Raw genomic sequence first — 11,978 nt, 5'->3', positions numbered from 1 at the left:
CAGCGAGTCACAGAAGATGTTTACAACAAACACAAGCTGCAGTTTTTCATGCTGCTGATGAGATTACAAATACAGTACAGTTAAAGCACAGTTTATATTGTAAAGCTGCACCTTAATAGAGGCTTGAATGAGTTATTTTTTTCAATTTATTTGGGAGAATATTGTTTATCTCTTTCTTTTGTAAAGCTTTTTGTTTTATTAGTGAATTGCAGCCAGTCACAGCAAACTTTTTTCATCAGATACAACCATAGTCTGTTTGTAAACTCGTTTATTAAAGAAATGAAAGAAGCAGTTTACTATTTTGCATTTCTTTCTACCGAAAACATACCAAACCATGACCCAAACAATGAAACATGACACAGAAGATGATTTTTTGTGTACCAGTCCACCTTTATTGTTTATATGTTTCGATGTTTGTGAATTGTTAATTCCTGAAATAGAGAAGACTGCGCTTTCTTGTCATAAATTTAAAAAACTAATTAAAAAGAATTAGCAGCAGTGGTCAAACAGGAGATTTCCAAATAAACTGAGTTTTGATTTAAGGTTCTCATTATATGTTGGGGTCCTGGATCAGGTCTGTTGGCCTTTTATCTTGGGAGACTTGTACAATTGTAGGTGAAGAACCTGTTTCAGTTTCAGATGGACTCAATTCGTATGAATCAGAATAATCTTCAGTAGTAACAAAGGAACATGTCCCACTGTGTAATAGTGTGGATGATGTGGTTTTAGAAATGTCTGGGCTACAATGAGCTCTGTGGAGAAATTAGATATCAAAGTCTGATTTGCAAACAGCCTTGATTAGGAGATACGTAGCAGAACATGCTGATGCATTCAGATGTGTTAAAAACTGCTGAAGAAAGAGCTGAGCACAAGCTTTAGGAGAACGTTTTTAATTTCAGACAAAACCACAAAGCAGAGCTCACAGCAAACTGAAGCACAGACAACACAATCGCTAATAACACCTCAGCAAATGTAGACCGTACGTTTTTGTCATTTTTTTAACGCTGTTTTAACATAATGTTTCTTCAGACTGATCAGTGTCTGTATTGTTCCATCACATGTCCACAATCACCTGCAGGTGACTCATAATGTCATACGATGCTCACCTAAAACATCTCAACAAATCCTGTGATGTTGAATTCCCCCTTCAAGACCAGGTTTTATTCAGATTTGAGAAAATACATGGCATGTTTACATGGCGGGGCTTTCAAGGAGCATTAGAAGCGTTGCAGGAGCACTCGGAGCAGTGCATCACTCGTCAAAGAGACCACTATAAATGGAGAGAGGCCACATTTCAATTAGGCAGTTTTTGATTTGTTTAGGTGCAAACTGTTGGAACTTTTTGATCACACCCTGTGTTTACTTGGTATGTATTTGAAACAGGTGTTTTAATTACACCCCACTGGAAAAGTAGTTTTTTAAACTGTCATGCAGTTTGTGACCCTCAAAACTCTGAGGACAGTGTTATGATTTATACACTGGTGAGTACACTAAGGTGTACGTAAATTTGATCATCTTCCCAACTACACGAGATCTCCTGCAGATGTCTGCATGCAGCCCAAAATTTGTGTTCACACAGCTGCTACGCTTCAAACGCAGTGGTGCGCATGTGCAAAAGCATAGATGCTGATCTGCTGCACATTTATGGAAGCATCCTGCGAGCAAAGTAGTATAATAACAACAACTGTGCATCTCCCGTGTCCACAGCTATCCATGTGCACATCTGTAAAGGAGTTTAATTTAGGCAGTGCTCATTTAATGTAGAATTTTGCATTTATCTTTACCTATAACTCTCTGAAGCAACCTGTCCATGTCTCAATGCTGTCATCAGCATTCTTCATTTCCGTACCTCTTACTTCCTTCACAGCATCCTTTCTTACCCGCTCCTTCTCCATTTGTACTTTTCGAACTAATCAACCCTCCATCTCAGCAGACGTGTCCTGATTTTTTTCTTTGACGCACACAGTCTTGATTCACTTATTTTGATATTTATCAAAAAATAAAGTTCTTATTACAGTCTTTGCTGCTAAGCGAGCGTCCTGACAAAAGCATTGAAATCTGACTTTCTGTATCATCAGCATTTTAAAAAGCAAAATGACAAAGCCAGAAAAACTAAGCTGCAGCCAGAAATCTAAAATATTATAAACAAATTCAAGTGAAAAGTGCATTAGTGCTAAAATATTTATGATTTCAACAGTACAGCTACTTGAAACAATCTTTAACCAGCAGTGAATTGTGTTTAATCATCAGAAAGAATTTATCTCCACCTTTAAAGAAGGGGTATTTTCCTGCTTACAAACCATTTAACATTTTTCCTAATTTCTCTTCACTTTCTAAAATATCTGACCTCCACGTTGTTATTTGGTTTCAAGAAATCTAGTGCAATCATTGGCTAAGACACTGCAGACAAAAATCTTATCAGGTCCATTCTGTTTTTAATCTACTACTATTTGTTGTTGTTTTGATGCACTCTGAGTTACCATAGACGCCGGATACAACACCACAAGGGAAATGGAAAGGCTAAAATGGTCAGTCAAGGGGCAATTCCTGTTAACGTAGGATTGGATAAGAATAATTTTTTTTCAGAGTATAGTACCATGTTTATGGACTATTACTGTTGCTGACATTGCCTCCTACCTCCTACCAGACTCTATTGTTGGACATCATCTCTTGAACAAACATAGTACAGATACAGTCCAAGGAAGGAAGAAACTACATATTGACTTCTTCCCCTTTCAGGGGCAAATGAAAAGTGCTTGACTATTTCATCACATAACAACAGTGAGGAGTATCAGCTACACAACATACACATCACCATATTGACAAAAGTGAACAATGCTGCTGCATCTCTAGAATACCCCTCCTTTAAAGCTTGCACTTATAAATACACAGAATTTGATTGACCGTTTGTTGTGGATGCTTTGTCTACAATTTTGTGACAGAATACAGCCTATTATGGTGAAGGGGTGGGATCTTCAGGATCCCCCCAGCTGTAGGTTCCAGGAGTTGGGGGTGGCATGAAGGGAGATCTATTCATGGGAAATTCGCAGGAGTCAGGGTACAGCAGATACCCAGAGAATGAGCTGGTGCTTTCTGTGTCGGTGTACATGCCATTGTAATCAGTGTTCTTGACCTGCATCCATACCTCGTCTCCCATCACGAGGTGGAGGACAACCTTGTGGCTAGTGGTGGTTGGGTAGGTTCCTTCTGTCATTTTGACTTTAGGGAAGAAGTTCTTGAACAGGCCGAATTTAAGTGGCTTCTTGGCAACTGCGAGGTGAAAGCTGAAGGCATAGGTGCCGTTGACAGGGGCCGTGTAGATACCCATTAATGGGTTGAAGTGTCCCTGCTTGTTGGTGAGGACACGTGGGAAAGAAATGGGCCAGTCGGGACGAGGAAATGACTGGTTGATAGATGCTGAGAACGCTGACTGGATGGCCGGAGAGCAGGGACCACGTGGCCCCATGATACCCATATCACCCTGGTTGCCTTTTGGCCCCATGTTGCCCTGTTCACCCTTTGCACCAGTGTCACCTTTGGCCCCATTGTCGCCCTTTTCTCCTGGCATTCCATCAACACCGTCTGCCCCGTCAGTGCACTCACACATTCCCTGCTCACCTTCTTCCCCCTTCTGGCCGTTCATACCAGGTTCCCCAGGTCTGCCTAAGTCCCCCTTATCACCCTTCATACCCTTGGGTCCCTCAGATCCCTTCACCCCAGGCAGGCCCCGGGCTCCAGCAGGACCAGGTTGACCTTTTTCACCTTTTTCACCCGGGACACTTTGGCAGGCAGGGCATGTGCCGGTTTCTCCTTGGGGGCCCTGTGCACCAGGGAACCCCATAGATCCTCTATCCCCTTTCTCACCTGAAAACACACACAATATGCAATGACAATGTTTGCATTATTTTGACATACAGTGCTTTTCCTCACATTTTTCTTCTTCACTTTTCAGAATCGTTGTGCTGGTAATTCAGGATGAATGCCCAGACCAGTCTATCCATATCTATTGTATTTTGAAAAGCCGGCATATTTCATAAACCCTGATCAGTTCTTTGTTACATCTCTGAGCATTTACTTTGAAATGGTGGCGTACTTCATAGAATCCTGTTGACTTCCTGTAAATACCAGTGTTTTTCATGGGCTGTACTACAGATCGCTACCAAAAGAAGCAACACACAATTTGCGATCAGGCTTCATGTTTTGAAATATAATTTGTCCTGGTTTTGTCAAAGCTGTGGGGTGAGATTCATGGTGAAAATCATGCCGGAAAAATCTATAAAAGTAACTTAGAGGAATAATAATAAGCCTGCTTCAATGCTTATGGGTTTGCACAAAATCATAAAATAACCAAAAACACTTGATAAAAATCTGTTGTAACACAGAAATTATTTGGGAGTAATTTTACTACAAGAAAACAGGAAACATCTGCAAATTAGCAGTACATTGTTAAAATAAATTACAACTAAATATGTCAAAATTTAGTTTTTTTTCAGTGCAGTGAGCACAATTTTTCCCTAACCTTAAACAGGTACCTATTTTAGCCAATACCACAATCTTTTTCTTACCCTAATGAAGCAATTTCTGTAAACAAACTCAATAAAACCTTCGCTGCCGAGTTTTCAAAACATAAAACTGTTGTACTTTTTTTCCAATAATGGTACAGTTTTGGGGGCATGATTAAATCAACATAGGACTTGGACATTGGACTTTCCAATTTACTTAATCATGACCAAGAGCATCCCCTAAGTTTAATGAGTTATTATTGTCCACATGACATATCCATAAGTAGTTATGTTATCTCAAACCCCATGATATTTACTCTAACTGGGTTCCGTGTTGCACTAATGACCTTTCCAACAGAGTGATCTTCTATATAGGGTGATATCAGCAGACCTTTGAATCCACGCTGGCCCTTTGTCCCGGTGAAACCAGTGGCGCCATTCATTCCTTTCTCCCCCATTTCTCCCTTCTTACCTGTAAAAAAAAAAGAAAGACAGAAAAAATGAAAACAACATTAATGACATGAGGATGTGACATGCATGAAGACAAACTAAACTGATGGTTTGTTGAGTGAATAGACATCAACCAGCAATTCCATTGGCCCATTTTGAACATATATTTAAAGATGGCTGCAGAATGCGTCTTGGTTGCTCAAGTCCCAGGATGGATTTATGCTAAAAAATGTAAGTAGGCTGCTTGTTAGATTAGAATTTTTATTTGTCCTTGGAGTGGTGCTATCACAACACTGGGGCTGGCCATAAATCTGAACCCAAATAGTCGGACTCACCTGATCTGACGCACATATAAGCTATTGCCCGTTCTTCCATTCTGCACATCACCTTTCTCTTTGCTAAGGTAAACAAAAGCAGGAACCACAACTACCTATCCAACTGAAAATTTCTAATTCTGGGATTAGAAGTGTAAAAAACTGCAGCAACATAACTGAGGTCTTGTCGTGTTTGTTGTCGTCACCAGTGCAGTGATGGAGAGTCCTGGATGCGTAACTCACCCTTCATCCCTTCAGGGCCTGTGAATCCTTGTCGACCTTTGAAACCCGTCACTCCACTTCTCCCAGGACTCCCAGGTTCACCTGATCAAACATTACATTCAGGTCAGGTTGTACACAAACTTCTGCAAACATTCAGATTTAGTTTTGCAAATTAAGAATCCAGTCTGAAAGGGGAGTCAAACTACTAGCCCTGCTAGTTTACCTTAATTCACTGAGGCTTTGTTTGTTGTATGATGTGGTTTTCAAGCTTTTTCCTGTCATGGGTGCCAGAAACCCTTGTTCCTCACATGTCACCTGATTTACACTATTGAGAAATATGGCAGAGATTTTCCCAACCAAGTTTTTTATTTATGTTTTGCCCCCAGTGTGCTCCGAATCTTTTATTCGTTAGGATTTACACTTACCAAGTCCCCATCCAAAACAGTTTTACCTAGATAATGCAGCATTGTGGGGTTAGGGCTTGTAGAGAAGCACCACAACCAAGTCTTCTATGTGGTTTAATGGCTTCTGGCCAGTGTGTACATATTCAATCATGTCAGGATCAATTAAGATGTTGTTCTTACACTTCAGTGACAAATATAACAGCTGTTATATTTGATGTTCATGTCACTGATTTTAGTTCTGGATTGTCGGACTCCGCTATTCAATGTTAAAATGACGTGATGTAGTTTTCAGACACAAACGGTTGGTTGTACACCAAGACACAAGAGGTTACGTAAGCTGATCTACATACCTGGGAGGCCCCCGTCTCCACGGTCTCCTTTGGGCCCCACTTTATTTTTACAGTATGAACAGATGCAGGAAGATGGAATTTGTGCTATTATTGGTGAGTTCAAAAGTATGTCACAATCAGTGATGGGCGGAGGGAATATCTGACCAATTGAGTCGTCTGTAACGTTGACACGGCGCTGCCAAGAGTTCCTTCTGGGAAGCTGCATGATGGTGGGCCTTTCCTTCATCATCATGGTAGTGCTGATGGTGGTGGAGGAGTCAGTGGGCATTTCCTTCATCCTCTTTGTGGTGCTGATGACGGTTGCGGACTCAGGTGGCATTTCCTTCATCATCTTTGTGGTGCTGATGACGGTTGCGGACTCAGGTGGCATTTCCTTCATCCTCTTTGTGGTGCTGATGGTGGTGGGGGACTCAGGTGGCATTTCCTTCATCATCTTTGTGGTGCTGATGGGGGTGGGGGACTCAGGTGGCATTTCCTTCATCATCTTTGCAGTGCTGATGGGAGCGGGGGACTCAGTGGGCATTTCCTTCATCATCTTTGCGGTGCCGATGGCGGTGGGGGACTCAGGGGGCATTTCCTTCATCATCTTTGTGGTGCTGATGGCGGTGGGGGACTCAGGTGGCATTTCCTTCATCATCTTTGTGGTGCTGATGGCGGTGGGGGACTCAGGCGGCATTTCCTTCATCATCTTTGTGGTGCTGATGGCGGTGGGGGACTCAGGCGGCATTTCCTTCATCATCTTTGTGGTGCTGATGGCGGTGGGGGACTCAGGTGGCATTTCCTTCATCATCTTTGCGGTGCTGATGGGCATTTCCTTCATCATCTTTGTGGTGCTGATGGGCATTTCCTTCATCATCTTTGTGGTGCTGATGGCGGTGGGGGACTCAGGTGGCATTTCCTTCATCATCTTTGCGGTGCTGATGGGCATTTCCTTCATCATCTTTGTGGTGCTGATGGGCATTTCCTTCATCATCTTTGCGGTGTTGATGGCGGCGGGGGACTCAGGCGGCATTTCCTTCATCATCTTTGCGGTGCTGATGGGCATTTCCTTCATCATCTCTGTGGTGCTGATGGTGGTGGGGGAGTCAGTGGGCATTTCCTTCATCATCTTTGTGGTGCTGATGGGCATTTCCTTCATCATCTTTGCAGTGCTGATGGGGGCGGGGGACTCAGTGGGCATTTCCTTCATCATCTTTGTGGTGCTGATGGCAGTGGGGGACTCAGGTGGCATTTCCTTCATCATCTTTGCGGTGCTGATGGGCATTTCCTTCATCATCTTTGTGGTGCTGATGGTGGTGGGGGACTCAGGTGGCATTTCCTTCATCATCTTTGTGGTGCTGATGGGCATTTCCTTCATCATCTTTGTGGTGCTGATGGCGGTGGGGGACTCAGGCGGCATTTCCTTCATCATCTTTGCGGTGTTGATGGCGGCGGGGGACTCAGGTGGCATTTCCTTCATCATCTTTGCAGTGCTGATGGGCATTTCCTTCGTCATCTCTGTGGTTCTGATGGTGGTGGGGGAGTCAGTGGGCATTTCCTTCATCATCTTTGTGGTGCTGATGGGCATTTCCTTCATCATCTTTGTGGTGCTGATGGGCATTTCCTTCATCATCTTTGTGGTGCTTATGGGCATTTCCTTCATCATCTTTGTGGCGCTGATGGGCATTTCCTTCATCATCTTTGTGGTGCTGATGGGCATTTCTTTCATCATCTTTGTGGCGCTGATGGGCATTTCCTTCATCATCTTTGTGGCGCTGATGGGCATTTCCTTCATCTTTGTGGCGCTGATGGGCATTTCCTTCATCATCTTTGCAGTGCTGATGGGCATTTCCTTCGTCATCTCTGTGGTTCTGATGGTGGTGGGGGAGTCAGTGGGCATTTCCTTCATCATCTTTGTGGTGCTGATGGGCATTTCCTTCATCATCTTTGTGGTGCTGATGGGCATTTCCTTCATCATCTTTGTGGTGCTTATGGGCATTTCCTTCATCATCTTTGTGGCGCTGATGGGCATTTCCTTCATCATCTTTGTGGTGCTGATGGGCATTTCCTTCATCATCTTTGTGGCGCTGATGGGCATTTCCTTCATCATCTTTGTGGCGCTGATGGGCATTTCCTTCATCATCTTTGTGGCGCTGATGGGCATTTCCTTCATCATCTTTGTGGTGCTGATGGGCATTTCCTTCATCATCTTTGTGGTGCTGATGGGCATTTCCTTCATCATCTTTGTGGTGCTGTTGATGGTGGGGTTCTCGGTGGGCATTTCCTTCATCATCTTTGTGGTGCTGTTGATGGCATGATTGGTGGGTGTTTGTTGCAAACTGGCTGAGCAGAGGGAGGCCAGGATGAGGAGTCCCAGCAGCCTCAACAGCATCTGCAGAAAGAGGAGAATGATGAGGCTCTGGCACTTTGCTGTGTTTTTTAAATCCCAATGTAGTGAAATTAGTCCAACCTCGTTCTGGTAAAAATGGGTTTGTTTAAGGAGTTATCCAGAATCAATTATATTTTTGTCATTTTATTACAGAATACTGACATTCATCTCATCATCATGATTTTGAATCAAATAAACTTTTGCTTTCACTGCAAAATACAGTGGTCCTTTTTTATTTTGCTTTCACCTGACGTTTCACAAGCATTGTGGATTTCTGGAAAAATTGGAGTATTTTGGGTGAAAATTCAGGAAGTTCAGATTTATTCACACAAAGTGCAAATACATCACAAGAGCGATATGTCATGGATGATGAGTTGAATATCATGTTACCAACATGTGATAAAAAACATTTTTCTATCTTTCAGCAGGCTCAACAGTCAGTAAATGGCAGCATATTAATGTCATATCCGCGGATAATGTCAGTAAGTCTGAGGCCTTGTCCACACGTAGCCGGGTATCTCACAAAACGAAGATATTTTTCTACGATTCGGCCTATCATCCACACGAAAACGCAGATTTACGTCATCAAAAACCATTCTTTTTAAAAACTCCGACCAAAGTGAAGATTTGCGAATTCTCCGTTTTATACGTCTGCATGTGGACATCAGTAACCGGGGTTTTGCGTTTCGAAACGTCACCGCCTGCGACAAAATATGTTCTTACGTCACATATGCGACCTGTGTTTACATTCGGTAACAGTATGGATGCTCTCACAAGGTTTTGGGCGCTGTTTCTTGTACAGGCGCTTTTTACTTGCTTGTTTTTACAAGCCCAGATACTGCTCCACATTCAACAACACAGGCGAAGGACGACGTTAAGGACGGTTATTCTCCACCACCTTGCTAGGATTTGGGGAACTACTGCCACCTAAAGGTCCGGCATGCTTATGAATGTGCTGAAAAATGCACTTATGCGGTTAGGTGTGGATGAAGTTTTTTTCTAAAAATGAGGTGGTGTGTACGTAAGCTTTTTTCTAGACGGAGGGGGCAGGATATTTGGTTTTACAAAAACCCTGCTACGTGTGGACAAGGCCTGAGTGAAGCAAAGACTTTGCTTATCCTGTGCAAATGCTCCGCATGAAATACAGACATGTGATGGGTCATTTTTAAATCGGTCGTCCCGTATGAATAGAACTTTAGTGTGAATGAAAATATATTAAAGCTCGTCTTGATTAAAAGACACATGAAGTGTAACTGTGGTCTGATCTCAATTGTGACTTTGATATTCACACAGACGATCTTTAATCTGTATCAGTGAGCTGCACAGATCACTGCTTTGACTTCAGTTAACTCAGCAGTGAAAAGTACTGATAAAACCACATCTGGGTTGGTTTACAGCATCATCCTGCTGCCACGACTGCCACTAAATGCTCTAAGTCTTGAAAGAAGGAATCAGCCTGAAGAAAACTCCTGCTCATCTTTAGGTTTACTTTATAACTGCTAAGTTAAAGAGAAGCATTTGGCTTTTAAACACACATTAAAACTCTTTTTTTCATTCAGAAAGCATGAAACATTGCTGTAACTGTAGTGTGTAGGCCTTAAGGAACAGTCAACATATTGTCTGTGAATTTTTCCAAAATGCACCTTTTATATTCATTGATCAGTTCAACATAAAGATAAATAACTTATGAATATGCAGTAACATTGTGTTGAATTTTTCTGAGCATTTTTACTAATATTACTTCTAGCATTCAGTCAAATATTCTCTTAGATTTAAAAATACAATCCTCGTAGCTGCTTTAGAAAAAACTCACCGCTCTGTTGTGCAGCATCGTCTGGAGAATATTTTTTGGGAAGATGAGCTGGATCAAAGAATTTATAAGTCTCGCCCAAAACAAAACTTCTTTCAGGTTCCATCTCACCCATTAGACTCGCAGACAAAGGCTGAAGATGGGGGGAGAATGGGGAGGCAGGGGAGGCGCATCGCCATTGTCCCACCAAAGAACTGGGCCTTCTCCTGACCATGAAACAGCAAAAATATATTCAGAGCCGAAAGGAGAGACGCTTTGTCTGTTTATCGTTCCATCGTTCTCCACCCTCCTTTTTCTCTCATCCTTGAAAACAGTCATTGGCTTTAACCTTTTCCTGTCTCCTCTCTGTTTACGGTCACTTACAGTCTCTGGAATGTTCTTCCTCGTTGGTTTCGATCAGTTTGGAGTCCAAAATTTTGCACCAACACAATAGATTAATTTTCCCCAGGGACTTCCAGTAGTTTCCCCTCAGAGGAAAAACTTTTGAAACAGCCATCAAACCATCAGAGATGATAAATTCTAAACTTCGTTCCATTTGGACGATAAATCTGGAGATATTCTAGAGTCACCTGATACAACAAAAACAACCAAATCTAAAAGTAGTTTACACTTGACCTCCTTTAGAATCCATTCTTTTCTATGGCCTCTATCTCAAGTACATCTAATGAAGCCATGCAAAGATTTACCTTCATACTATTAATATTCTCAGAATTACAGGCCATTAAAGTATATAGAGGTGGGGGAAATTTTGCACTTTAGAATTTGCATTATTTTTTCCAGTATTTCTAAGCTTCAAAACTTCAGAAGTGCAGGAGATAGACATATACATTTTTCAGAGTTTCAGAATTTTTCAACTTTGGCCATCAATAGTATGGGATGTATAACTGTTTGAACAGTAGAACTGCAGCAGTTTAATGTCTATGACATAGAATCATAGAAGCAATCATTGATACCCTGGATGTATTTCTGGTTTCTGATAATTCAGCAGAGAAAATTTTTAAAATGCATTTTGAGTAAACTTTCAAGGCTCATAACAGGATGTGTGATAGGTGGTTGGTCAGAACAAGTTATAGCAAATGAAATGTTACATTTTGATACCAGTCTCATTTTCTAAACTTTATGTGTCAGAATGATTTCCTTATGTAGTCATAATTTGACACTGATTTGATTCTATTTACTCAAAGAATAGAAAAATGTCAGTGTGAGATTATGTCTTTAGATTGTGACACCTTGGGTGAATGTAAAATGAATTTGGAGTTTTTTGTAAAAAATATGATTTCATGTGGCTACCTCTGCACTCATGAAGTTAAAAGGGTTCAAAAATGCTGAAAAAAGTAACACAATTTAAAAAATCTCAACTCAACTTTATGTACTTCAAGGGCCTGTTATTTAGAAAAAAAATCATAGTTTGATGCTACATAGCTCCAATAAATGTACCACAGTTATTAAAATCAGCTGAATCTGAGGGGTCAGGTGGAAGACATCTTTAAAAACACCTCACAAATACTAATTTAATTAAAACAGCTGCTTAAATTAGCTTTAATAAAATGCTGGGGAC

At 41.6% G+C, this 11,978-nt stretch overlaps 1 protein-coding gene across 1 annotated transcript; it reads right to left on the bottom strand.

Moving 5' to 3' along the window:
* Positions 1-874: 874 nt before the first annotated feature.
* LOC129349741 (mucin-2-like) lies at positions 875-10,561 on the bottom strand. Its single transcript, XM_055014031.1, has 5 exons — positions 10,424-10,561; positions 6,243-8,613; positions 5,510-5,590; positions 4,894-4,974; positions 875-3,864 (listed from the first exon to the last, which is right to left on the bottom strand). Exons 1-5 carry the CDS (start codon positions 10,439-10,441, stop codon positions 2,954-2,956), a joined length of 3,462 nt encoding a protein of 1,153 aa, XP_054870006.1. The 5' UTR covers positions 10,442-10,561; the 3' UTR covers positions 875-2,953.
* Between the last annotated feature and the right edge of the window lie 1,417 nt (positions 10,562-11,978).

The sequence above is a fragment of the Amphiprion ocellaris genome, chromosome 10, assembly GCF_022539595.1.
Source record: "Amphiprion ocellaris isolate individual 3 ecotype Okinawa chromosome 10, ASM2253959v1, whole genome shotgun sequence".
NCBI lineage: Eukaryota > Metazoa > Chordata > Actinopteri > Pomacentridae > Amphiprion > Amphiprion ocellaris.
This window is presented reverse-complemented; position numbering and strand designations above follow the sequence as displayed.

Coding starts and splice junctions, on each gene's coding strand:
- LOC129349741 (XM_055014031.1), bottom strand. Junction 4,975..5,509: donor AGGCCCTGAAGGGATGAAGG/GTGAGTTACGCA, acceptor TTTTTTTTACAG/GTAAGAAGGGAGAAATGGGG. Junction 3,865..4,893: donor GGGCCAGCGTGGATTCAAAG/GTCTGCTGATAT, acceptor GTGTGTTTTCAG/GTGAGAAAGGGGATAGAGGA.